At 56.2% G+C, this 25,854-nt stretch overlaps 4 protein-coding genes across 8 annotated transcripts in view; 3 read left to right on the forward strand and 1 right to left on the reverse strand.

Moving 5' to 3' along the window:
* The window catches only part of ZNF385C (zinc finger protein 385C), a 42,648-nt gene extending 35,246 nt beyond the window's left edge, over positions 1-7,402 (forward strand). For 3 of the 4 annotated variants that reach the window (XM_052700314.1, XM_052700316.1, XM_052700317.1), the window contains 5 exons: positions 1,675-1,834; positions 2,595-2,924; positions 4,017-4,204; positions 4,485-4,598; positions 5,143-7,402. In XM_052700314.1, coding sequence (XP_052556274.1) covers positions 1,675-1,834; positions 2,595-2,924; positions 4,017-4,204; positions 4,485-4,598; positions 5,143-5,364 — 1,014 coding nt within the window. In that variant the 3' untranslated portion in view covers positions 5,365-7,402. The remainder of the gene's footprint in view (positions 1-1,674; positions 1,835-2,594; positions 2,925-4,016; positions 4,205-4,484; positions 4,599-5,142) is intronic. The other variant, XM_052700315.1, reaches the window with a different exon arrangement.
* Positions 1-25,854, forward strand: part of ACLY (ATP citrate lyase) — a 78,651-nt gene that overhangs the window by 13,680 nt on the left and 39,117 nt on the right. The gene's annotated exons all lie outside the window — the stretch shown is intronic.
* Positions 7,846-9,993, reverse strand: NKIRAS2 (NFKB inhibitor interacting Ras like 2). Of its 2 annotated transcripts, XM_052700322.1 has the most exons (3): positions 9,770-9,989; positions 9,459-9,700; positions 7,846-9,039 (listed from the first exon to the last, which is right to left on the reverse strand). In XM_052700322.1, the coding sequence occupies exons 1-3, from the start codon at positions 9,861-9,863 to the stop codon at positions 8,800-8,802; spliced, it is 576 nt and encodes a 191-aa protein (XP_052556282.1). In that variant the 5' UTR covers positions 9,864-9,989; the 3' UTR covers positions 7,846-8,799. The 2 variants fall into 2 exon arrangements, with proteins under 2 accessions (XP_052556282.1, XP_052556281.1); XM_052700321.1 differs by having other exon boundaries at positions 9,459-9,993.
* Positions 10,137-24,893, forward strand: DNAJC7 (DnaJ heat shock protein family (Hsp40) member C7). The gene is made up of 14 exons (XM_052700318.1): positions 10,137-10,250; positions 17,973-18,061; positions 18,571-18,695; positions 18,774-18,887; positions 19,244-19,318; positions 20,485-20,603; positions 20,943-21,096; positions 21,330-21,494; positions 21,906-21,997; positions 22,649-22,722; positions 23,073-23,219; positions 23,439-23,591; positions 24,093-24,155; positions 24,618-24,893. Exons 1-14 carry the CDS (start codon positions 10,168-10,170, stop codon positions 24,653-24,655), a joined length of 1,491 nt encoding a protein of 496 aa, XP_052556278.1. The 5' UTR covers positions 10,137-10,167; the 3' UTR covers positions 24,656-24,893.

The following is a 25,854-nucleotide window of genomic DNA, read 5'->3' on the forward strand; positions in this document are numbered from 1 at the left end:
CACCTTGAAGAGGAGAGGAAGGAAACGTTCATTGATCCCTGCAGTAATGAATTGCACGCAGTTGATCTTCTGTGGTGAGAACTGATTAAACAGTTGGAAAGGGAATTCTCATTCAGATCCAAGCAGCACCTGGAGAAGAGGTTCGCAGCAGCAGCTCAGAGCCCCTCTGTGTGTTAATGGGCAGATCTGGGGACTGAGCTTTGCGCTGCTGGGCTGGCGCTGGGCTGTGCTCTGCCCCGGCCACCCAGACACCCTGAGGGCTCCCATCCCTGTGAGAAGGGGATGGTTTGCAGGGCTGGTTTGCAGGGATGGTTTGCAGGGATGAGTGGCTTCAGAGAGGTCATAGTCAGCCGTTCTACTCATCTGTGCTGCTGCTCCATCACGTGCAGGGCTGGGAATGAGGCAGAAGGCTCTGACTGTGGTTCATCTGCTCGAGCCAGAGCTGCTCCCACGGCACCCATGGGTGCTGCACCCAGCGGGGAGCACTGAGCTGGCTCCGAGTTCCACTGAGATGGAGAGACGGAGAGATGGGCGCCGTGTGGCTGCGCTGCCTCAGCAGAGCCCCGCTGCGGGAGCTGCTCCTCCAGCCACAGTCAGCTTCTGCCGGCTTAATTATTTTGCCTGGCAACCGAGCGGCGCGGGGAGCGGCTTTCCGCTGGGCGGAGCTCTGCCGTTCCAGGTGCGGAATGGCGATGCTCGCCGCAGCCCCCCGCGCTGCTCGCGCTGACCCCGCGCCCCGGGCCGCTCCTGCGCTGCGCTTCCCTCGGGTTCCCCGGCCCGGGGTGACGGCCGTGTGCGGCCGCTGCATGCTGACCTACTTGCGCTGCGGCCCGGCCCCGTCCGAACCGCGTTATCTGATGGAAGTCGATTGTGTTTGCTAATGAGGCTCTGCTCGGCCCGTGCGCTTGGATGGGCCTTTTTTCTTTCCCACGGACCCGCGCCGCCCGGCTCCCCGCCGCCGTTCCCTGCCCTCGGGATGCGGTGGGCAAAGCTGCTCCCCGGGCGCCGGGAGCAAATTAATCCGTGCTGCTCAGCGGTACTGTCTTAATTCACGTTGGATTTAGCTTGCATAAATTGCCCAACTGCGGTTGTTTTCGGCGACAATGCAGCATTGTCTGTGTCCGCTCAGTACACCAGTGTGTGGGTTCCTCTCTTTGTGGATGTTTTTATCTGCTCGGTGCAGGCGTGGACCCATCGATGTGCACTTCATTATTCAGCGTTCTCTGGGAGAAAGGAGCCCGTGAATGTAAATTGCATGTTAGATGCCCGCTGGGTTACAATGGGAGATGTGTCCTCCCCACCGATGCGGTTTTTAATTTTATTTTTGCAGCTTGCCGTGCATTGTATGTTTCTGGAGCCATGCATTTATCTGAAGGCTTCTTTCAGAAGTGGCTCGGTGCATTTAATCAGAGTGGGATCCTTATCTTGGCCTTGCAGTGCAGCGGTGGCTTAGCACAGTGCTGCCTTGAGTGCACGTGTGTGCAGCTCTGTGCCACAGCTGGCCAAGTGTGTCACGTCCAGGGGTGGGTGGCACTGGGCGCTGCGCAGCCGGCCATGTGCTGGGGGCTCTCTGAGCTGCCACTGCCAGGACTGCCCCTCATCCAGCTGTCCGTCTGTCCATCCTTCTGTCCGTCTGCAGCACCGATGCAGTGTCCCCCTCTGTCTCTCCCTCAGAACCAGGCAGAAGCCCACTACAAAGGCCACAAGCACGCCCGGAGGCTGAAAGCCATTGAGGCCATGAAGAGCAAGCAGAAGGCAGTGGGGGCCGTGGGCAGGGACAGCACGGCCGACTTCACCCCCAGTCTGGAGGGTGGTGAGGATCCCAGCGGTGCAGGTATGGGCAGGGCTGCAGCGCAGCCCCAGCGCTGTGCGATGACCTGCTGCTCCTGGTGGTGCAGCAGGAACCCAACGCACTTGGGGCAGCACTGTGTGCCCGAGCTTCCCTCAGCCGTCAGCTGCAGAGCGCAAGGAGGGACGGGGATGTGTGAGTGTGTCACAGGCCTGCTTCCACCTCGGGGTCACAGCCTGGCTGCGGACAGAGGGCAATGCTGGCTTGTCCATGCACTGCTCAGTGATCTGCAGCTGAAGTGTGGCTTTGGTTTCAAGTTGTTCTGTGTTTGCTTGCTGCTGGGTGTTGGGATGGGAATGCTCGGCAGAGGCTGCACTCAATTCTGCACCTGCAGCACTGCACGCTGTGGGAGGAGCGCCTTGAGCCCCTGCCTGGGGACTGTGGGTGGGATCCGGCCCTGCTGCCGGCCCTGCAGCACCCGCTCCTGTTTGCAGCTCCCACCCTGCAGTGCTCTGGTGCTTTCCCCGTGTTTGGTCTTTCTGGGTGATGTTTATAAACACAGATAATGGCTGTGGCAACAAAGTCTTCCCTGCCCAACCGCTGAGTCTGCAGGTGCCTGCGCACACCCTCAGGGCTGTTGCAGATGAAAGCTGTGATGCAGCACCGGGGCAGAACCCCCCCCTCAGAGCAGAGAAGAGCCCCTGGGCCAGGCTCGGGGCTGCTGCCTGAAATCCCCGTTCAGGAAAAGAGAGCTTTCGTCCCCGGCTGATTTCTCCTCCCCCCCTTCTCCATCTCTTCCCGCCAGCCCCCCCCAGCGACCCCAAGGAGGCGGACGGCGAGAGCCCCGACGTGGCGCTGCCGCCCGGCTCCGAGCAGCCGCCCGCAGAGCTGCCAGGCAGCGCCGCCCCGCTGGGCTCCCCGCCGCCCTCCGAGCCGTCCGAGGCCGCGTCCGACGCCGCCAGCATCACCTCCTCGGCCGCACACGGGGCGGAGGCGCAGACGGCCGAGTCGGGCAGCAGCGGCGGCTCAGCGCCCGACAGCGAGAAGGAGGGCAGGAAGGGCAAACAGCACCTGTACTGCCCCACGTGCAAGGTGACCGTCAACTCGCTGTCCCAGTTGGAGGCTCACAACACGGGTAAGGGCAGAGCCCGGGTGCGGGATCCGCGCAGAGCCACGCGGCCTTGCGAGTTAATGAATGTTGTTTTCATTAAAAAGATTGAATTAAGGTGGCTTGCAAACATAAGCGGCGGTGTTTTACCTACGCTGCGGCTTAAGAAGTGAATTCTAGCAAGATCAGAAGCTCCCTCATTGTTCGTGTAGCTTAATTAAAGACCTTTTCAGATAGATTTATTGAAGCGATTGGAGGCCGCTTTGTATTCTGTTGCAGTTCAGCCCTAACCTGACAGCAGTGGGAGTGCCAGGACCTGCCCGGGGCTGGGCGGCCTTTTGGGAGCCACGCGGGGAAGTGAATGAGCCCCACAGCGCGGCTCCCCCGACCGAGCCCCCAGAGCCCCCCCGCTCTCCCCAGCTCCGCAGTGCCGCAGTCTCTGCAGCGCCGGCTCCATCTGCACGCGATGCTCAGCCCGAGCAGCCCCGATCCTAACGGGGGGAGCCCCCCCGCCGCAGCGGGAGCTGGGAGCCAGCAGCCCCCGCCCCAGGGCTTAGCTGCAAACGTGTCCTTTGGCTTTTGTCAGCTCCGGTTACAAAGACGGGCGCTGATTTGAGGAGGAAGAACAAACAAACAAAATGTTCGCAGGCTGCTGCTCCGGCTGTCACGCAGCGCCGAGCTCAGGCTCTTTGCTTAACGCCTTAAGAAATAGAAGGAATTAGCGGGAGCTTGAATTACCTGCCCTCTCTGGGAAGGGGCGGACGCAGCGCGCCGCCCCCAGGTGTGCGGGATTTGGGGCTCGCCTTCCCTGCCCCCCGGGGCCGCACTGAGCAAATCCCGGCTCTGTGCCGGCACCGCTCTGAGCTCGGGCGCAGCGCAGGTGCTGTGCTAATGCTCGGGGATGGCGGCGGCTCCCGGACGCGCTGAAAACAGCCATTTCTCCAAAGGTCTGACGTGTGGAAGGAGTTGGGGGGAGGCATCTCTGGGAGCAGCTGGTTTGTGGTCTGGAGCTTGGCAGGGGCTGGGAATGGGCTGCTGCATCCCAGGATGGGTTGGGACAGGGTCTTGCTGCAGAGGGACGGAAGGTTTGGTGTTTGCTGAGCGCCTCTCCGTCCCCAGGTGCCAAGCACAAATCCATGCTGGAAGGACACAGCACCCAGCTGCGGCGCGGCCGGGGGAAACTGCTGGCCCGGGCAGGGCACAAAGCCAAGAGAATCGGCAACAAGGGCAGCATCAACATCCAGAACAAGGCGTTCCACTGCCAAGTGTGCGAGATCTACGTGAACTCCGAGACCCAACTCAAACAGGTAATGGCACTGAGCCTCAGCTGTGCACTTCCCCTGGGAAACGCAGAGCTTCGGGGTGCATCTGTCAGCACGACGCCCATGGGAGAGGAGCATCTCTTAAGTCCTGGGTTTTATGGGACTCATCCCTTTGAAATCCCTCCCTTAAGCCAAGGGGAATCTGCATGTGTTCGCCATAACCTTGTGGGTTTTCCCTGCTGTGTGGAAAATGCAGGATTGGTGGGGGTCAGAGGGCACCAGCTGTGCCCGTGGTGCCCATCGCTTGGCCCTCGTCCTCTTGCAGCACATGAGCAGCCGGCGGCACAAAGACAGGCTGGCCGGGAAGCCGCCCAAGCCCAAGTACAGCCCCTACAACAAGCTGCAGAAGAACGCTGCCCTCGCAGTGAGTATTCTCAAGGTATTTGTCTCCCAGCAAATCACCCACCCGCTGGCTGCCTGCAACATCCAACTGCATGACACATCTCCTGCTATAAGACACACTGTTGTTCTCAAAGCCTCTGTTCCTTGCACCCCACGGATCCCGTTGTGGGAGGACTGTGAGCTGAGAGGAGGCTCTGGTTTTCCTTCTTGTGACGGAAAGCACAGGGAGAGCTCAGCCCTCTGGCAGCAGCATTCTGAGCAGCTGCGGTATTTGGGGTCCTTCCACCTGGCTCACATTTGGCAGCTGATTGAGTGCCTGGGGTTGGCATAGTTCAGCTGAACCGAGCCCAAACATTTATCTGCAGAGACCTGGGGCTCCCTGCCTGGAGTGGCGGGGAGCTGGTAGAAATACCAGCCTAGGAGTCAGGGAGCAGCAGGCAGGGGGAGCCGGGGCAGAGTGCGGGGCCGGGGCCTCCCAGTGCTGGGGCTGCGCTCTGTGTTTGCTGCAGACACCACAGGGCTGCTGCAGGGGCTGCTCTGAGCTGTTGCAGCCATCATGAGGTCTCCTCTCCCTCCCGCAGTCCAAGCTGGCTCTGCAGAAGCACCTCACCAAGACACTGGCGACGCGCTTCCTGCCCAGCCCGCTCACCACGGCTGTGTGCGCCATGCCTGGGCCTCTCGCCCTGCGCCCGGCCGCTGCCACCACGCTCTTCCAAGCCCCGATCCTCGGACCAGCCCTATTCCGAACGCCTCCAGCCCACGTCCGCGCCACGCCGGGCCCCATCGTCTTTGCACCCTATTAGAGCCGCTCGCCGGGGTCCATCGGCCGTGCCATGGGGCTGCACGGGGCACCGACTGCTCTCCTGGCTGATGGGAAACCGTAGCAGTAGGCATCGACCCAGGCTTCCCCTTTGCTTCCAACTGGCTCCCGTTGGTGTGCGATGCTCTGCCGGAGCCCAGCCCCACCGTGCCCCCCCCTGCCGCTCCCCCCGCCCATGCTGGCCCCGCAGCGGTTGGGCCACGTGGGGTGAGGATGGTGCTGGAGCCACCAGGACATTGCTGTGCTTCTTGTCTGCCTCCAAGTTCCCAGATCGAGAGGAGAGGAGCTGGCTGGTCCCCCGGGGGTGGAGCAGCCCTGGTCCCTGCTGGTCTCATCTGTCCCACGCCAAAGAGCCATCGGCCATGGTGGTCACATCCTCACTCCGAGAGCAATAGGCAAAGCCTGGGACTCCCTCCTCTGCCCTCTGAAAGCACACAGCCTTTCTCCCAGGCATCCCCCGAGAAGCACAGAATTTGGGCACAGGCTCTGCTCCCATCTGGTTTGCGCTCCCTGAGGTGGGAAGGAGGGGACGCTGTGCTCTGAGCCCTGCACCTCAGTGCCACCCCTGGGGGGACAATCCCGCCCCTACCTCAGGGGAGATGCTGTGAGGCTTCGTGAATGTCCCCAAAGCACTTTTGGTTCTCCAGAGGAAGGCGCTGTCGTTGCTCACCATCCACCCCATCCCCATTAGGAGCTTCCAAGGAGTTTGTGACTCTGCCAAGCGAAGGCGTCCTGGCAGCCCAGACAATCAGGGAGGAAGGAGCAGGCACTGCCAGCCTCCCTCAGATGCTCTCTTTTCACTGTGCTCAGAAGGCCCAGCGAGGACCTGGTCTGAAAACTGTATCTGCAGCTCTCTGCGTTCCCAGTGCTGCTGTAAATAGAAACCTGCAGGAAAGTCACAACCCAAATGGACCTCATGCCGGAGTGACGACCCACCCCGATCTATGCAATCCCACGGGAGCAGCTGGCTCGTTGTTTGCTGTCTACATTTTTGGTGCTCAGTCTGTAGGGCTGGGGGTGTTGTTTGGAGCAGAAAGGACACAAAGCAACACTCAGCTCTGTGCAGGTGGTTCCTCTGCCGTGCTGTCCCCTCCCATCCCCAGGCCGGGTGCTGGCACAGAGACCTCTGCAGCATCCCGGCACGCGGCTGTGCTCTTGCCCAGCCCTTGGGATGAGGTGGTTTTGCACATCTGGGAATCCACACGCACAAGCGCACATATCTGACATCTTGGCCATAAGCAACATGTGGATTTCAGGAGGATTTTGCCCAGTGTGCACCACCAGTGCTCAGGATGAGGTCTTGGAGGTGTACGGGGACCTGCTGCCACCTTAATGCTTCTGTTCCCAGAGCTGGGAACCTCAGGTGACAGCAGGGACCGCTGCATGGAGGGAGCAGCCGCTGGGTCCCGCTGGCACAGAGCTCAGCTCCCACATCCAGAAGGCATTCTGCTCACACCATGGGCAGTGCTCAACCATGGAGTGCTGCTGCTGTGTTTTCCGTGCAGAAGAGTACAAACGAGCATGTGGGTATGGATTTATCTGCTCAGGGCATCTCCCTCTACCTCAGGGAAGGACGGGGAGAGAGGGCACCAAGGGAGGGGGGATCATGTATGGAAAGATCAGAGTAGCCACAAGGTCCTGAGGTGGCGGGGAGGCCTGCTTAAGAGAGCAGCTGCGGGTAGAAGGCTGCTGCAGCAGTGGCCTCAGCAGGGAGATGGAGCGGGGCCCACCGGCCTGGGGGACACGAGTGGCCCAGACCAGGAGACAACCCCACATCTCCCAGGACAGGACGGGGGCTGGCTGGGCCCACAGGCAGCAGGAGGATGTGGCTCTGACAGCATCTCAGTGCCAAGCAGCCTGCAGCCACCCCGGCCCCCACCCTGCCCTCCTCACTGTGCTCTTCTCCAGGCCTCCTCTCAGCTCTGGCTGCAGCGGTGGCCGTGCTGCAGCCTGCAGGAGCAGCTGGGCGCCACTGGGTTGCTTCCCCTGCAATTAGTTTCAAAAAGCCTGTGCTGGAGCCAGCAGTGGCTGCTCCTGTCACCTCTCCACCAGTGGAGTCCTGATACACTCCTACACTTGGCACTTTAACCCTTGAAAGCCATTCCTTCTAATAACAATAATACTGCAGTGAGCTGCATAAGAACATCCTGCCTCTATCGCATCCCCTTCGCCTCCACAAACCCCTCCCTGCCCCCGTGCAATCCAAAGCATTTCTGCCTTTGACTTAGCATATGCTGTGCTAGATAGTAGGGCATAGTCCATAGCGCTCAGTAAGACGTGCCCCTCTGTAAATAACCTTGGAGTGATGTGAAGTTTGATTCCAAAAAAAAAAAAAAAAAACCAACAAAAAAGAACACAGAAAAATGGAATAACAGACTCTAGGGACTTGGCCAGTACCCCTCCTGTAATGTTCATTGTATATTTTTGATGTACTATAACTGTTGGGGAAAAAAAAAGGAAAATATTTTGATAATTGAATCTCATCGCTTTATTGTGGTACTCAGTAAATAAAAGGAACAAGTATAAACAAGCCAGGGCTTTCTCATCATTTTTTTTTCCTAGATCCAGACTTGCCAAAGGGAGCAAAGTGTTGCTGGGCAGGACTGGGACAGCATCCTTTTGTCTCATGGTGGTTCTGAGGCATCACAACCGTGGGGTGGTGAGAGCTGCCCCTGTGTGTGCATGGGCCGAGCACAGCCCCACGCCTCCCGGGTCAGGACTGGGTCTGCCCTCAGCAAAAGAGCACTGCAGTGTGCAGTGCACTGTGAGATGTGGGGGCTGAGCCTGCCCTCAGGAACAGCACCTTGCCCTGCTCCACACTGTGCATTTCCTGTGGCTCACCTGCATGCAGCTTGGCCAAGGACTGAATATTCCTGCATGTCGGGGTGCAGAGGACACGGCCAGGTAAGGAGCAACCTGCTGATACAAAGCTGCAGCACCACAGGGCCAGCTGGGGTCGGACAAGGAAACTGGGGAGGCACAGCCCTCAAATGGGTTCTTCTCATGTTGGATCAGTACAAGAGAGCAGCTCTTGAGAGGGGGAAATCTTTTCCTATGGCCTGGCTGTACTCAGATGTGAAGCTGATCCCAGGCTGCTGGGCTCCTCGGGGGCAGCATGAAGCCCCCAGGTGTCAGCCTGTGCCCTGAGAGCAGAGGGGTGCACTTGGTGAATCCTGGCTTTCCTGCAGCGCCTTAAACACCGGCAGGGCCTGGGCAGTGAAAACAGCTCTTGTGTCAGTACAGGGAGATGGGTCACCTCTCTCCTCCTCAACGACCATCCCCAGCCCTGGGAAGCCCACTCCTCATGCAACCAGGCTTCCTGCAGGCTCCATAGCACCAAAGAGGCTCAGCAGGAGGTACGTGCAAGGGAAGGAGAGAGGTGAGGGACAGGAGGTGGCATCGAAGAGCAAGACGAGGCTCAGCCATCCACAGACCCGCTGCCCTTGTTCTTGCGGCTCAGGGGAAAAGCAGACTTGCTTTGTGGCTGCGTCATCTTACTGGCCAGGTAGATGAAGGGCTCAATCAACGTGCGCCGGTCAGCCACGGACACTTCCCACAGCTTCACCTTCTCACCCTTGGCCCAATGCTGGGCTGCGTCGTGGTCCACCCGGCGCTGCTCCTGCAGGTCACATTTATTGCCCAAAACCACAATAGTGACCTGTTCACAAACAGGGGAGAAAAAAGCCCAGCCGGTAACGAAAGCAGAGCTGAGCAGTGCTGCTTTGGCAACGCCTTCAGTGCCAGGCCCTGCCCAGTCACAATTCCCCCTTTCAGAACACCTTTCTTTGGGCAGTTTCACCCTTCTGCTTGGGTTTGTTTCAAACCAGCCGCAAACTGGAAGGGCCCACAGAGCAGCTGCGCATGCAGCACTGCAGAGGCCTGCAGGAAAAGTCCCACCTGGGCAGCCGAGATCCCAGTCAACACCAGTAAGACCGACAGCCCCTTATGGAGCAACCGAAGCAGCAGATCGCAGTTCCCCGCTTTCACGGCCGGCCCTTCCGCCCAGCAGCCGCGGAATCAGGGCAAAGAGCCGCCCAGCACAGCAGCCCCCCGCCAAAGGACGGCAGCAGCGCTCACCTCCTTCTTGTCCTTGCATTTGTCGATCTCCTTCTTGAGGAGCTCCACCCGTTTGAAGGACTCCTTGCTGTCGGTGCTGTACACCAGCACGTAGCCGTCGGTGCAGGAGAAGCAGTGCTTGGGCAGCTCCAGGCCGTCCCGCAGCCCCCGCGTGTCGTAGAAGCGGACCTGCTCGCGCACGCCGCGGTCCGTCTCGATGGAGCCCACGTAGATGTCCTCCTGCGTCTCGATCATCTCGGAGCCTGCGGGGCGGACAGCGGGGTGACGGGGTGTCCGGAACCGCGCAGCCCCTCGCCCGGCCCGGCACGCACCGACCACGTGGTTTCCGTACAGCAGCTGCTCCAGGATGGCGGTTTTGCCCACCGCGGCCTGCCCGCACACCACCACCTTGCAGCTCTTCCCCATGCCGCCTGAGCGCCGCTCCGGAGCCGCGCGCGGGGGATCCGCCCAACGAACCGCGCCGGGGCGGCACCGCGCGGGGCTCCGCCGGGGGACGCGGGTCGGGACGGCCGGGCGGCGCCGCGGATCCCAGCTGCGCGGCGGCGGAAGGGGGGCGGCGCCACAGCGCCCTCCGGCGGCGGAACGCGGCACTTCGCGGCATCCGACCCCGCCCCGCTCCCAGCAGCCCGCGCCGCCGTCCCGGAAGCCCCGCCCCTTCCGGCGCCCGCGCGCCCCGCCCCGCCCCGCCCCCACCCGGCCCGGCGGTAAGATGGCGGCGGCAGCCGAGTGCGATGTGATCATGGCGGCGCCCGAGGGACCCGGCGAGCCCGAGAGCGAGGAGGAGGCGCGCAGGTAGCGCGGGCGGCGGGGGCCGGGAGCGGGGCGGGAGGAGCGGGGGCTGCGGGGCCTTGGCGGAGCCTCTCCGGACCCGGCCCGTCCGCTCTCTCCCGTCCTCCGCACCCCGCCGCATTGGGGCGCGCTGCGGCCGGGCCGGCCCCGCGGGGCTGCGGCTCTCGGTGGGCTCCGTCAGCCCCGCCCCCAGCCGTACGTGCGCCGCGTCCGCCGCGCCGCGTTCGCTCCGTGCCCCCCTGCGAGGGAGCGGCGGCCGCTGCCGTCCACGGAGCGGAGCCGGGCGTCCCGGGGTCGGGTGACGCCTCGAGCGCCGCGCCCGGAGCGCCGTTTCCCGTCGCTGAGAAGCGGGGAGGCGGCTTCGGGCCCGGCTCGCGGCGCTCCGTCTGCGCTCCCTGCCCGCCGTGCTTTCCGACACGCGGGGCGGCAGCGCTGTGTGCGGGGAGAGTCGTTCTGAGGCCGTTAAACAGCATCCCCGGGTAACTCCTAAAGTGCTGATCGTCCTTGTTTTGGAGCGCTCTGCTTCAGCCGGCCAAGCGACGGCCGGGCTGCGGGGCTCCCCGGGCTGCGTGCTTTCCTCGGGGCCCGGTGCTGCCGTTGCCGCGCCGCGTTCTGATGCGGTGGGGAACGTCTGACAGCTGCGCTCTGCGGTGTGGGTCTGGACGTTCATCACCTCCCAGGAGCTGCTGCTGCGGGGAGGCGGCTGCTCCCTACCATTCTTTGGTCGATGAAATCATCAGGAGAAACAAAACTGAAAGTGTCCTCTGAGGAGTGCAATTTTCAGAGTAAGCCTGCGGTGCTTCGTGCTGCAATGTGCCGTCAGGAACGGGTGGCTCCAGGAGCGGTGCTGGGACAGAGAGCTTCCTGGTGATGTCATTGAGGAGCGGAACCAAGAGCTGCTGAGGAGGCACTCGTGTGTGCTGTGTGTGCAGCACTGCCAGACCGTGGAGCTGGGGAAGCCCGCTGGTGTGATCCGTTCCCTGGGTCTGATTAGAGATGACAACCAAAATGTTAAAAATACCCAAATGTAAGAGCTGTGCTGGCGGCTCTGGCGTTAATTACCTTCCTTCCTCCTTCCCGAGTTTTGCTGGGCGCAGGGAGCAGCCCTGGGGTGGGGGTTTGGTCCCTGCCCTGCTCTGAGGGGTTCAGCCACGAGGAGCAGAGCCAGCCTGGGTCACCAGGCACTTCCTGACGTGATGAGGCCGGTGCTGCAGCTCGTGGGCATTGCTGTGCGATCCTGGGCTTTTATGGTGCTTTCACAGTGTTCTGTTGCTGGGATTCAAGAAGTGTGTGAGCGGGAGGTGATGTTCTGCGTGCACCAGTGGAGCAGGGCAGGGTCCTGGGGATGGCATCTCTGCTCTGCATCGGCCCTCGGGGCTCGCAGTGGTTGCTTGAGTTCTATCTCTCAAGTGATCTAATGCAAATTAGGGTGATAGTCACCAAATTAGGGAGGATGGCTGGAGGCTTAATTAGGTGCTTAATGTTTGTAAAACATCAGGAACCACGCAAGGGCTCTGCAGGCACTTGGCATTAATTGCACGGGCGTTCTCTGGAATCTGATTTAACGTGGGCTTTATGATGTGACTGGGCCAGATTCTGTTAGAAAGCAGCAAAAATAAATGAAAAGCCTTACTGAACTGCTGCTGTAAGTCAGCCCCGAGCCTCCTGTGTTCTGTACCTCTCTTTAGGAACTGCAGCACAGATAGACAAGGGGGAGCCCCTAAGCAACGAAGCTAAATGTGCAGTTCTGTTCTCTGCGGCTTAATAAAAATAAAAGTGATAATAGTGGAGCTCAGGATTTCTGAACAGCTGTAAACATGCCAAACTGCTCACTCACCGGTGGCTCAAGGGACAGGAATAGAGCGTGGTCATAGGATAATTATTGGCTGTGGCAGCATGAATTGTGAGGGTCCTGACGGATGAGGGTTGATGTAAGTGCATTAATTTTATCTGCTGGGTGGGGGTGCGGGAGCTGCAGCTCCTGCTGGGTGGGGGCTGCGCTGCAGGCAGGGAGAGATCCATCCCCAAAATCACTTCCTTCTTCTCCTAAATGGTTTCTGGCCCCTGGGATCCGTCCCTGCCTTGGCCCAGCTGATCCAGGAGCGCGGTGCTGCTGGGCGTCGTTTCTTTGTCGTCCTCCTGGCAGCTCTGTGTTCCGTTGCTGTGCTCAGGACTGGATCCTTCTCTCCTTTCTTCAGCGCTGGAGGATGCGGCAGCCCCTTCTGGGAGGTATCTCAAATCATTTGGAAAATATTGTGAAATGATCTGGACGAAGCGCTGCTTTCACGGTGCTTTTGCCGCAGAATTCAGACGTGTTGATGCCTCTGCAGGAAATCGTCATTAACCTCAATAAAACAACGAGTGTGAAATTTTCCACGCAAAGTAAATTGTGCAGAAATCAAGGAGGAGGTTCCAGACCTGGCCTTAATTCGGGTCAAGATGAGTCCGACAGATGTTGCCTGGAGGCTGTCAGGTGTGGATGATCAGGAAGGCTCTTTCTGCTGCTGTTTTACATGAAATTAGCTGCGTCCCAGTCGGCTGCCCCACTAATTATGAACGTCCTGGGCCGCCTCTCCAGGGAGCGCTGCCAGGCCCTGGGGGTGTTGGCTGTAGGGCTCTGGCTGTGGGTAAGGGCTGTTCCAGGATTCCTGCTCTGCTGCTCACTGGGCACTGGAGTTTCCCAGGCTGTGGATCCAGCCTGTTTTGTGAACGTGTAATTATCATCTTAGGGTGATATGAGGAATGGCAGAAGCTCCTCATGTCAGCATTTAATCTCCCATGCATTTGCAGAGCATCTGGATACTCTGACCAGATAATTTCTGTGTACAGCTTGGAAAAGGTGTTTGGCGCTTGGAATTGAAGCTTGTTTTGAACTCCAGATCATCTTTTTTAGGGTGACTCACGTTGTCTTACCATGCAGGCGGGCTGTTTCCTGCATCCAGGCCTTCATGGAAGCCGATGCTCAGGGTGGTTCTGGGCCTCCTGTGGGCTCTCACAAACACTGGGACTCAGCCCTGCCATCAGCAATGGTGCTGTGGGTATGAAGTGGGTCAATGGTGAGCTTTGCTAGCAAGATGCATTACATAACTGCGTAATTAACGTGCAGGGCTCATCTGGCTGTTCACACCGGGTGCTGCAGGGGGCATTGGCTCCTTCCTGTGCTCCTGTTCTCTGCTGTGGCTGAGTTTGTCCTCAGGTATTGGCTGTGCTCTGGGCTGTGTGTAGAGGACAGCATGGATTTTTTTGTGCACCCTCTGGACTAAATGTCTGTGATTTTTCTGTTGACCGCTCTCCCAGAAGCCTTGGGTCCCAGGGCAGCCCCTTCAGTCGGTGAGGCTATCCAAGCGGATGTCTGTGTGTGCAGCCTTCAGATTTCCCTGGTTCTAAATCATTCTGCGTGTGAATGTCTTCATGCTCACTGCTGCATTGCAGCTGGGTGCAAACCCACTGCTCGCTCAGCGGGGGGTGCTGATGTGCAGAGCAATGTGTGCGTGGAGCCCTGTGCTGCTCTGCTTCCCGTTTGCCCCCGCTGCCACAGGCTCAGCATGAGGATATCTGCTGAGGGCAGCCGTGGAGTGTTTTATGTGACTCTGTGTTTTGTACCTGGTGACCTGGCATTGCACCTGTGCTCTTCTTTCATGCCAGATTCAGAGTAGCATAGATGTATCTTCCCTTCACTGGAGCTCCTCGGTTACAAAGTACAACCCAGACTGGAAGAGGCCTGCGCTCATTGCCGGGCTTCAGTCCTGTGCCCTGAAAGGAGGCAAGGCTGCAGTACGTCCAGTGGGAAACACAGCAGCTAATTTTAAGCTCTAGACATCTGCCCAATGTAAGCTGTATTGAGATCACCCAACTTATTTTATCCAAGCAGCTGAGTAACATCTGACAGCTGAGAATCTCGTCTGGAATCCAGCAGGGGAACTGCAGGATGGAGGCACCATGTGCTATTAAGGAAAAGTGCTAGAATTGCTCAGAGAAGCCAGCTGTGCCCTTTGGGCATCCCGAAGGAGATGGGGGCTGATAGGTTTGTGAGGCTCTGGACGCCTCGCAGGCAGAAGCTGGCCTGGTTAAAATTCCCATTCCCTTGGATTTGGTGGTTTCAGACTGCCCTGGTGACCATGAGTACTCATGTTTTCTGGCAGGGATTTCAGAGCATCCCTTTAATCCCGTGTATTTTTTTTGTCAGTGTGTTGCAATGGAGGCAGGAGATGAAGTAGGAGAGGTGTTCCTGAGCTGAGCAGCCGTGATGCTGCCGCCTGCTACGTGCTGTGTGCCTGAGCTGAGAGCACGGCTCTGCAGGCACCGACCTGCGTGCACGGAGCACTGGAGCCGGGCTGTGCCAGCGCTGCCAGACCTGCCAGCTGCTTCCTGCTCAGGTCCTGGTGGCTTGGGAAGGTGAGCTGTGCTGGAAGGCAGGTCTGCGTGCTCCTTGCTGCAAGCTGCAGCAGGAGGGGAAGCTGCAACTGGTGTGGGGGCTGCCAGTGCCGGGGAGGAGGCAGGGGCTGTTCGCAGCCGTGGGGTTCTGCTGTGGGATGGGACGGATGTGCCTCACGGCTCTGCTGCCTGCAGAGAGAGCAGGGCTGAGCTGTCAGCAGGGCACGGTGAGCAGGGAGCCTTGGCATGGCAGGAGGGTGCTGCTGCAGCGTAGGAGCTGTGGCTGCTGCCTGTATGTGGCAGGTCTCCCGGGAGGACGGGGGAAGGATTAGAGGCTGTGACGAGCGTTATGAAAGGGGAAAGAGGCGGCGAGCCGGTAGGGAGAGTTACAGCACACAGCCCTGCTCGTGAGCCCTGGCTGCACGCAATGAAAGATGAGCTTCTTCCCGAGGTCCTGGTGCGACTCTTCCCTGTCTTCTGTGTTGGCTGCACAGAGCCCTGAGGAGGCTCTGCCCACTGGGAACAAAGCACTCCATTCAGCCTGCATCATATTTTTAGCAAAGCATGATTCTTCTTCAGCTTCAAAAGTAGCAAGTGGGGAATGCAGCCTACATCAGTGTGAGATGCAGAATGATCTCATTCAGGCTGCAGCATCTGTTTGGATTGAAACAATTACCAGTGATATCAGGAGATCTGCATTTCTTCTTGTTGTAGCCAGAGACCGTGGTAAACAAGGACTGTTTGCTCAGTGTGCTTTCTGTGTCAATGGAGCACAACTGGGGAGAGATGCTTCTGTTCTGTGTCTGGGACCCGAGGCCACAAGCCTTGCGTTTCCAGCAGCTGGATTTGCTTTTGTGCTTTGGGGGAGATTCTGGGTTTCCTTTCGTGATCTTTTTTCCATCATTGGGCTTTTAACAGTGTGGGCAACAGAGCCTCTCTGCCCCATTGAGGCACTGTGAGCTGCTGGTGTATGGATCTGTGTTATGCTAAAGGCTTATAAGGGAAATAGACCAAGAAAAGAGTAGAAATGAGTAATTCTTGTTCACACCTTTGCTCTCACAGTTCTGTGCTTTGTGGAGGTTGCTTTGCCACGCATCTGCTTTCCTCCTTCCGTTCCCCAACTCTTCCCAGTAGTGTTGGCCAACGGAGCTCCAGCAGCCAGGCCTATTGCTGTGTCTGATGGCAGTGTGACGATGGCAGGTGATGCTGCTGAGGGACGCGGGTGGGCTGTGTGCTGCTGGAGCAGCTCAGGGTCAGTTCTCCATTCGTGCCATTCATCCCTTTTACAGGCCTTACAACAGAGAGCTTCTGAGTGAAGCTTAAACGAGATCTGTGATTTTCTTCTCCATTTGGTATTACAGAAATTAGAATGAAGTTCTGTTTAAGCTGCTTGCTGCCAAGGCAGTGCGGAATTGCTAGCTGTTCTCCTGCACTGCTTGTGAACATGTGATCTGTAACAGAAAGCGCCGCCCTGGGGCCCGTTTGTAGTCCTACAAAGTCCGGATCCCACCAGCAGCAGCACAAATCCACCCAGCACAGAACTGCTGCCAGCCCTCACGGCGGAGGAGCCCAGAGCTGTGCTGGCAGCAGCGCTGAGCGCATGGCAGCTCCTGGGAGAGCAGGGCTGCTGAGTAAAGCGCCTTCCTGCCGCAGCCGTGGAGCAGCGCCGGCTCCCACCTCAGCTGTTCGTGGAGCGCGGGCTGAGTGTTGGGTTCCACTTCCATGGCTTGACTTCTGCAGAGTTGCAGCAGGGCTGCGCCTGCTCCGCTGGCTGCAGCTGGCAGCGGAACTTCAAGTTTGTGCCGCGCTGCCATTTCCCGCTGTGGCCCCGCAGGCCCTGGGGCAGCAGCACCCTGTGTCTATTGTCCCGCCAGCTGGCACAACTGTGGCTCTTCTGTGCAAACAACCCTTTGCATGAGGCAGTTGTGTGGGAATGGCCAATGGCAGCCCGGAACGAGGTTACAAACATGTTAACTGGTTTCAACACATTTCCCTTTGTTCTCTCCCTGGTGGGCTGGCGGAGCTGCCCAGGCCCTGGTGTGGGTCTGTCCCTGGGAGGGGTGCAGGGTATTGGTAACCTTGTGCAGAGCAAAAGCTGCTCAGCCTTGGGATCCATTGATGCTCCAGCGTTGTTCTGAATTTGTGTGGGGATGCTGTGCATAAAAAGCATGCGACTCTTCACTCTGTCTCACATTGCTCTGCTCTGGTTTGGTTGTGTTTGCTGGAATTCCTGTCAGTAGCTTTGCTGCAGTAGGTGATGTGAAGGCGCCTTCGCTTCTGGGCCTTTCTCGCAAGAAAATGCGGAAGCCTGGCCTGTGTCTGCGCCTGCAAGTGGAGCTGTGCCCTGCCAGGCCAGGCTCTCGCACAGCTATTTCAGCCTCCTTGGCTTCTGCTCATTTGCTTCAGCAAAGGCTTCATTCGGAGCGGCTGGCAGTCAGTGAGGAGCAAGCTGCTCAGTGATGGTCAACTTCAGCTGCACTTCCCATGATGTATTTGTGTGCAGGTGCTTTGGGCAGTGGGCAGGCAGTATCTGCCGGCTCAGAAGTGTGATGCAGGTATTAATGCTGTGCCTTAGTGAGGGCAGTGCTGCTTTGGAGTTGGCTGAGGAGAAGCAAGTGAGTGATATCACTGATTTCATCAAAACTGAGTTAAACTTCACAGCACTGCAGTGTGAGTTCCGTCTTGGGCTGCTTATATAAAATGGTGGAGGTAGACAAGAGGAGGTGGGGAAGGGTTTAATTTCCATTACAGGAAACTTTGCTTTCAAGAGTTTAAAGGATGCAGCTTTAAACCATATGTTGTATGTTTTTAATGTCCTAAATTGTCTCTGCAAATGCTCGCTCTTGAGTGCGAGGACTATTTCTGGACCTGTTGCCAAGGCAGTGCCACGCAAAGCCTCAAGGAGAAGCACCCGTCTTCCTCCCTGATTCAGTTCTTTGAGCACAGAACTTGTTCTTGGCCCCGTTTCTCAGATATGTGGGACTGCTTCTGAAAGTCAGCGCTCAGTTTCTTGACTTCTTTGGCTGCTGAGGCTGTGCAGCACTCGTGGAGCGGGCTGTCGGGCGGCCGTGTGCAGCCGAGCTGCTCAGCTCCAGAGACGGCTGCGCTGAGACAGAGCGCTGCTCACGGTGAGTTCGCTCTGTGCTCCTTGCTGTGCAGCCAAGGTGGCCGTTTCCACGTTTTTGGCCCTCGTCAGGTGCTGAGCTGAGAGCCAGAGCAGCGCTGAGCTCCTTCCTGGAGCCGAGCAGTCAGCCCTGCAGGTGCCTGTAACACCGCCGGTCGCTCGGGGGTCACAAACCTGATTGTGGTCAGAATGTGTGCTGATGCTCCTCCTCGTTTCTCTTCCTTCAGAGAAGCAGAGTCCTTCAAGGAGCAAGGGAACGCTTACTACGCCAAGAAGGATTACAACGAAGCGTACAACTATTACACAAAAGCCATAGGTGAGAGCGGTGGCGGTGGTGATGAGCTGAGCGCGATGGCTAAAAATCAAAGCCAGTTACCGATTTTAAGATACACCAGCAGGGTTTCTAACAGCACGGGCTGGATGAAAACTTTGTTGGTTTAATTACTTTGCAGAATTTCCCTGGGTTGATTATGCAAGTCAGTGCTAACGTGGGTGATTTGCTGCAGTCTTTTATTTCTCTTCTATCCAAGATATTTTTAGCAAGAAACCAATCCAGTTTTCAATCTAGTGCAGGGTCAGCAGTGCTGTCAGGCTCAGTGCTGCAGACCTCTGTTCTGTGTGACTTAAAGCCTGTGTGTAGTGTGAGAAGCAATGGTTTCGTGGCTTCTATTCTGAACCATCGTGCATCTTTGTAAGCCGTTTGGTGCCGTTATAAATTGGAAGGAATGTGGTTCTTTGAAACCCACAATGTCTTTCGAGTACGTTCTACAAGTTGTCCAGCTGCTTACATTACACTGACAGCAAGTGCTCTCCCATTTCCTCCAGACACCTGTCCTAACAATGCCAGTTATTATGGTAACAGAGCTGCCACCCTCATGATGCTGGGGAGATTCCGAGAAGCACTGGGAGATGCTCAGCAGTCTGTGAGATTGGACGACAGCTTCGTAAGGGTATGTGGAGGTCACCTTATTTCTTGTATGTCTGAATACTCGCCTGCTCCTGCAGCTCCCTTCTAATGGTCTCCCCAGGGCCACCTGCGGGAAGGGAAGTGCCACCTCTCCCTGGGGAACGCCATGGCTGCCAGCCGCTGCTTCCAGCGCGTGTTAGAACTGGATCACAAGAACAGTCAGGCACAGCAAGAGGTGAGAAAGGGAGGCGCTGCCGGAAGGAAGGGATTGAGCTGGTAGTGATGCCTGCGTGCCTTGATACGACGAGAAGCAATGAGGTGGTGCTGAGATCTCCTTCTCTGCTTCTCAGTGGACCAGTTAGTGGCACAGTTATTTGTGCGTGGTTGTCGTGGCAGGAAAGCATGGAGGCTAAGCTGGTCTTTCACCAGCACTTCAGGGGAGAGTGATGGTAATCCTGGGCTACCAGTGAGGTCACTTGACTTCAAACTGATTTTAATGCTGGCAGAAATATTGACCTAACCTGTTCTGTGGTCTGCGACAATTTTTGCTTACGACTGTAAGAAACACTTACTGTGTGCTCCTGTCTTTAGCTGAAGAATGCCAGTACAGTGCTGGAGTATGAAAAAATAGCAGAAGTGGATTTTGAGAAGCGAGATTTCAGGAAGGTAAGATGAACTTGATGGCTTCCTGCAGCATCGTGAGCAGACTGTCTTACCTGGCCAGGTCAGTTAGATGCACATCTCATCCCCCTGCCTCCTCCTAGCTGGGCTCCCCCTGTCAGTGTCACAGTGAGTCAGTGAAGGAGTAATGCAGATCCACACTGGGCATTCTCTGGTGCAGTCTCCTCACGTTTCTTGCTGTGGACAGCAATGGGTGCAGCCATTACTGACCCCATACAACAAGAAGCGACAGCATGAAATCTGAAAGGCACTTAACACTTCTCATGAGACTGTGTCATAGATGCCTATAAGGGCTGTAGAAAGGAGGCTGTTTGATGTGTTAGGCTCTTAAGCTAAGCAGTGTTTTGCACCACCTTGTTACGAGGAGCAGATGGGGTGTGGGGTCGGTCTGGATTGCATGTGGTGGAATCGCCCTGCCTGTGCTGCCTGTTCTGGGCTTTTGCATCTGTCCCCTCACTTCGCTGGGAAGACCTGCATGAAATGTGATCTTTGTTTCTGGAGAGCTGTTCTTGCTCCTTTCTCACCCTTTGCCTTTGGCTTCTCAGTCTGAAGCACAGTGCTTCCCACAGCAGCCCATCGTGATGTCACAGGCCGGGAAAGCAGATGAAACTTGGTGGAACAATCGCCCTGTTCTCCTGCAGATGTCCCTGCCATGGAGGCAGAGATGGAAAAAGACCCATTAGATCACCCTGCCCACTGCAGTCAGGCAGTCTAAGATCAGTCCCTGCTCTGTACTTTTTTTGTGTTCTGTCCAGTCCAAACTGTCCCAGTCTGTTGCATTTCTGTCCCTCCCACACTCCTTTGTAACACAGGAAACAGGGGCAGAATTGTCTTCCTTGGCCTTTTCTTTGGGGCCTGCAATTTCAGTGGAGTTAAAGGGTTTGAACTACAGGTGTTCCTTGAGTTTTCTGCCCGGTGCTCTGTCATGGTAACAAAGCAGGGCCCACCTACCCCATGAAGCCCTTCTTAGAACAAAGCAAAGCAAAGCAAAACAACACCACCAAAAACTGCTCTGAATGAAACGTGGATCCAGCAGAAAAGAGGAACCTGCACACTTCCCTTCCTGCTCAAAGGCAAACAGGGAATCTCACGTGTGGTAATGATGCAGTTTTTCAAACTAAACCTTTGGATGTTTGCTTTTCTCACATCAGGTTGTGTTTTGCATGGATCGTGCTCTGGAGTTTGCTCCTGCTTGTCACAGATTCAAAATCCTCAAGGCTGAATGTTTAGCACTGCTGGGTCGTTACCCAGAAGCACAGTCTGTAGCAAGGTAGGCATCTTTAAGGTCTTGAAGTCGTGAACCAGCTTGTGGTGTGTGCTGCATGCTGTCTGTTCCCAGAGCCTAAAACAATGGGAGATGTAAAAAATCCTCAGTGCAAATGATGACAAAGAAGCTGACGTGAATTCATCCTTCTTCCAATTCATCACACCGGGAAACTCTTCTTAAGCTTATTTAATATCCAGCAGTCTTGCTTGAGCATCTTCATGCACTGTTTTATATCCCTACCACAGACCTGATGAATCACCTCAGTGTCTCAGCAGGAGAAGAGTGCTTCTGCTGATGACAGGCAGAGTGCTGGAGGTGACTTAGGCTCTGTGTCTGTCGCAGTGACATCTTACGGATGGACTCGACGAACGCAGATGCTCTGTACGTCCGCGGCCTCTGCCTTTATTATGAGGACTGCATTGAGAAGGCAGTGCAGTTCTTCGTCCAGGCACTCAGAATGGCTCCTGACCACGAGAAAGCGTGTTTAGCCTGCCGTGTAAGTTGTGGGCACTGGGGCTGGGACCACGAAACTGCCAGGGCTTGCTGCTTTAAGCAGGCTCTTCTGCTGGAGCAGTCCTTTCTCTGCCCCGTGAGTCTGTGACTGCTGTGTCCTGTAACGGTGTCAGGAAGCAGATTGCAATGGCTGTAGCTGGGGAGTCCTGGCCAGGGAGGCGTTGGTTCCTCTGAACGCTCAGCTGCTGTCCTTACGCACGGTGCGTTGTCTTTCAGAATGCCAAAGCACTTAAAGCGAAGAAGGAAGATGGGAATAAAGCATTTAAAGAAGGAAACTACAAACTAGCTTATGAACTGTACACAGAAGCACTAGGAATAGATCCTAATAACATAAAAACAAATGCCAAACTCTACTGCAACCGGGGGACGGTTAATTCCAAGGTAAGAAGTGGTCATCGTGCAGCTGACCTTTAATGTAGGTCTTGTTCCTCAGCACGTAGTTGACAAGCAGCAGGTTGCTTGTTCTAGAAGCATGCACTTCTCCTGGGGCAGCTGCAGCCATCCAGAGCTGTCAGCAAGTTTTCCCGTTCTTGGGCTTGCACAATAATTGGGTCTGCTCCAAGCAGCTGAAGAAATCGACTCCTAAAGAAACAAAACTCAAATGCTTGGGCTGCCTGGAGTGGGAGGGGGAGAAGGAATGCAGTGTGGCCTTATCTTAATCAGTGTGAAGGCATCCCTGTTTGTTTCCTTCCTTGTAACGAGGAGATCGTGCTTTCATTTGCTTGGAATCCTAACGCTGTTTAGCAGTTCTGCTTTTCTCTGATTGGGATTCACTTCTGTCTGACCTTGTAGCTTAGGAAACTCGAAGAAGCAATAGATGACTGCACGAACGCAGTAAAGCTGGACGAGACGTATATTAAGGCGTACTTGAGGAGAGCACAGTGGTAAGTAGGTGTTTGCCTTGGACTGCTGGGCAGGTTTGGAGATGGGAACCTCCTCCCCACAGCAACAGGTGACAGGGCAACAAATCTGAAGCTTACATGAATAAAAGGCGATGCCTTCAGAGGTCCATCCAAACCTCTTCTGTGCGGTGCTGGGGAGTTGGGAAAGCACGTGGTCTGTCCTGCCTGCACGTGTCTGGGCTGCCTGTCTGTTGTGTTTAGGCAGGGTTTGTTATGGGGGCTGCTGAATCACAGCAAGTTGTCAGTGTGTGAGTGGGGCTGAAAGGCCAGCAGGCAGGAGCGTCCTCTCTGAGGCGCCCAAGTTGTCACTTCTGACCAGGGCTGTCAGCGTGCAGCTCTGCACCAGCTTCCTCAAAATGTTGTGGCTGCCATTAATTCCTGCTGTTGGATCAATAATTATAAGGCCTTTAAAGTAGAATGTGTGTCAGCAAGCGAGATGGCAGCCTCAGTTTGGAGCCCAGAGTTCCTGTGCCAGGTTTCCCATGGCCTCCAGCAGCTGTTACCCTTTGCAGGTTCTTTCTGCAGCCCAATGCGTCTGTTTCCCTTAATTCCTATCTACCCAGAAAACTTGTGACTGAGCCCCTTCTTTGATGCTTTCTGTGAAGTACAGCTTGGCAATCATTGTTCCCACAGTTACATGGACACAGAGCAATATGAAGATGCTGTAAGAGACTATGAAAAAGTTTATCAGACAGAAAAAACAAAAGGTAAACGTGTCTGTGTTCTGTGCATGTTTCCTCTGAGTAAGGCAGATGGTTTGTTGCTGAATGTGGTCCTCATCCTTCGTAGTAGCCTGAAATGAAATGGAGCAGCTCTAGTTGTTGTGGTTCACTGTCTGACAAATACTGGTTCAGTAGCATTGAGGTTTCACCTACGTTTGGAACAGCCTTCGGTGCAGGGTTCAGCTTCAGTTTGCTGCCTGAGCAGAAATGCAAGTGGTTGGTGCTTGTGGCACCCAATTACTGCAGCTCAGGCCACCCCAGGTCTTGGTCTGTCGGGCTCTGCGGAAGCAGGGCGCTGTGTGATGCACTAAGGCTGCTTTCCTTGGGCTTTGCAGAACACAAACAGCTTCTAAAGAATGCACAGATGGAACTGAAAAAAAGCAAACGGAAAGACTACTACAAAATCCTTGGGGTCGACAAGAACGCCTCTGAAGATGAGATCAAGAAGGCCTACAGGAAAAGAGCACTGATGCATCATCCAGGTATCCAGGTGTTTTCAGAGCATGCCTTGCTGCTCCGATTCTCCTGCACAGCCACCCGCAACCATCACTGGGAGCTGGGAATAAAGGGGAGGAGGAATGCATGGGCAGATGTGACCCCAGGATGTCTAAAATGCCTCCTGTGGTAGCTGGGGCTGCCTGCAGCTTCCCTTTCACAATAGAAACATAAAGTTTCCTTCCTGCTTGGTTTCATGTTGTTAGACCGCCACAGTGGGGCGAGTGCAGAAGTGCAGAAGGAAGAGGAGAAGAAGTTCAAGGAGGTTGGTGAAGCCTTTACCATCTTGTCAGACCCCAAGAAGAAGGCTCGCTATGACAGTGGACAGGATCTAGAAGAAGATGGGTTGAACATGGGAGGTAGGTAGTTTTTGTGGTATCCTCCCTTTTGTAACAACCCCATAAATTGGCTTTGTTTGGTCCGTGGGAGTATTTGAATGGCAGTTGCTGTTGAGAGCTGCAGGTAATCAGGGTTGTGTGGTGGACATTGTGCTTGACTGAGCTGTTGGACAGTGGGTGCCATCTGCAGAAGCTTCTGTCTTTCACAGGGTGTACAAATCCATCACACAAATTCTGTGGGTCCCAAAATGTGGCTGATCCAAAATCCTTAGCTTGCTTCTGTGAGTTAAGGCCTGAGAGATGTTGCTTTTACCTGTTCTGTGCCACTGATGTGTCCCGTGCTGTGGTGCAGCACAGTGCCACGGTGTGCTGTGCTGCTCCCTTACAGTGGGCAAAGCAGGCTGCTTGTCCATGGCTTTCTGTGAAACACAGTGTGGGCTCTCAGTTCAGAGCCAGTTTCTAAACTGAAAACTGCAACTGTCTGTTCCTCTTCATCTTACAGCTTCCTTTTCTTCCCTACAGACTTCGATGCAAATAATATATTTAAGGCCTTCTTTGGAGGGCCGGGAGGCTTCAGTTTTGAAGGTAGGTGGAGGTGCCCTGCTGCTGGCGTTGGAGCTGGTAAGTGCTCAGATTGCTTCTCCCGGCAGCAGAGGCTCCCTGGCTTCGCTGTGCCGACGGAGAAGAGCGCGCTGCTGAGCTCCCTTCAGTGCTCAGCTGTGGTCGGGCTTCGTGCAGCGCTGCACAGCCCTCAGCATTTTCCCAGCGTCATTAGGCCGTGTGAGGAGCTGTGCGTTGTTAGGTTTTGTTGTGTGTTTGGGGAAGTCCTGCATGGTTCTTGCACCGTTGGCTTTCGTCCTTGTCAGCTCGCCTGCAGAGCCTCCCTGTTGTCAGCGGTCCGCTGTTACCTCCTGGGATTCAGCTGCTGGAGATGCGTGGGACGGATCTCCCCTGCCTGCCCCGATGGCTTTGTTCAGTTACTGGCCATTGCAGCCTGCTGTTCGACCCCCCTCTCTTTGAACTAACATCTTTCGTTTTCTTTTTCAGCTTCTGGGCCTGGGAATTTCTTTTTCCAGTTTGGCTAAAACACACACACCTGCTCTGCTGCTTTTAGCCTTCAATACGGACATACTTAGACTCCTTCCTCCATCATGTCTCATTGTACTTAGAGCAGTTTCATTTCTCTCGGTTGGAGACCTCAGTTTGTGTGCGTTTGTGTGTGAAGAGGAAACCAGCTCGGGGAAGGGAAGGCTTGTGGATTTTGTTTTACTGTTAACTTTATTAAAAAAGAAAATAATAAAGCTTTGAATCTGTTGGTCCCTCCATGCTGGCCCGTGCTTTCAGGCTGCTCCTCAGCACAGAGGATTTCCCGGAGTCCTCGTGGAATTGTGCCGTGTTCTGTTCTGGCTGCACAGCATGGCAGCATCTCAGCTCTGTAGGAGCTGCTCCGCTCTCTCACCTCTCTGAAAATGTTGCCAGCGTTCCCTCAGACCTCACGCGATCGCATCTCGCCGGCCAGCTCTCCTGGTCTCCTTTCTGTGCCCTGGTTCTCCCCGAACGGTCGCTTGGACTCGGTCAGTAACGCGTGAGCTGAGCGGTTGTGCGTCAGAGAGAAACGGATTTAAAAGAGCAGCTGCTGTGGGAGCGCCTGTGGTGCAGCTGAGGCTGAGGGCTTCGCGTCCTGCGCCAGGATTTTCCTCTTGAAGACGATGTGGGATTTGCTCTGGGCTTGAATTTTTTCACCGTGTGTTTTTTCCTTTCAATTAATCCACTTGAACTCTTCATAGCCGCGCTGTGAACTCGGTTCTGTTGGGTTTGAAGTCGTCACGTTAGACTTTGTGTTGCTGGTCCGTAGTGTGGATGAACTCCTCTTAGCCTTGAAGAAACGCGAAGTGATGTTCAGGCTGTTGCTGAAGTGGTTCCTGTGCAGCAGCGCGATCTCATCGCCGTCACAAGGACTCTCCCTTATGACAAAGCAGTGGAGTGGCTCTCAAATAGTAACGTCAGTGGTCCAAAGGAACACGAAAATGCAAAGTCCCCCCCTGGGCTGGCAGCCGGCCCCGTGCTTCTCTTGCACGGCGTGTGCAGGGCCCTCAGCTGGGTGCTGCAGCGCAGAGCTGACAGCCGGGAGCTGGACGTGGTTTTGTTGGCGTGGCGCTGCTCTGTCGCTCAGCACAGCCGCCGTGGGCTCTGCTGGGGAAGGGCTCGGCTTCCACAGCTCTTCCCGCTTCCCTGGAAAGCAGAGGATCCCTGCCACAGGCGCTCTGTTGAGCCCTCGGCTGCT

This window comes from Tympanuchus pallidicinctus, unplaced genomic scaffold (assembly GCF_026119805.1).
Source record: "Tympanuchus pallidicinctus isolate F22 unplaced genomic scaffold, pur_lepc_1.0 scaffold39, whole genome shotgun sequence".
NCBI classification, from domain to species: Eukaryota; Metazoa; Chordata; class Aves; order Galliformes; family Phasianidae; genus Tympanuchus; species Tympanuchus pallidicinctus.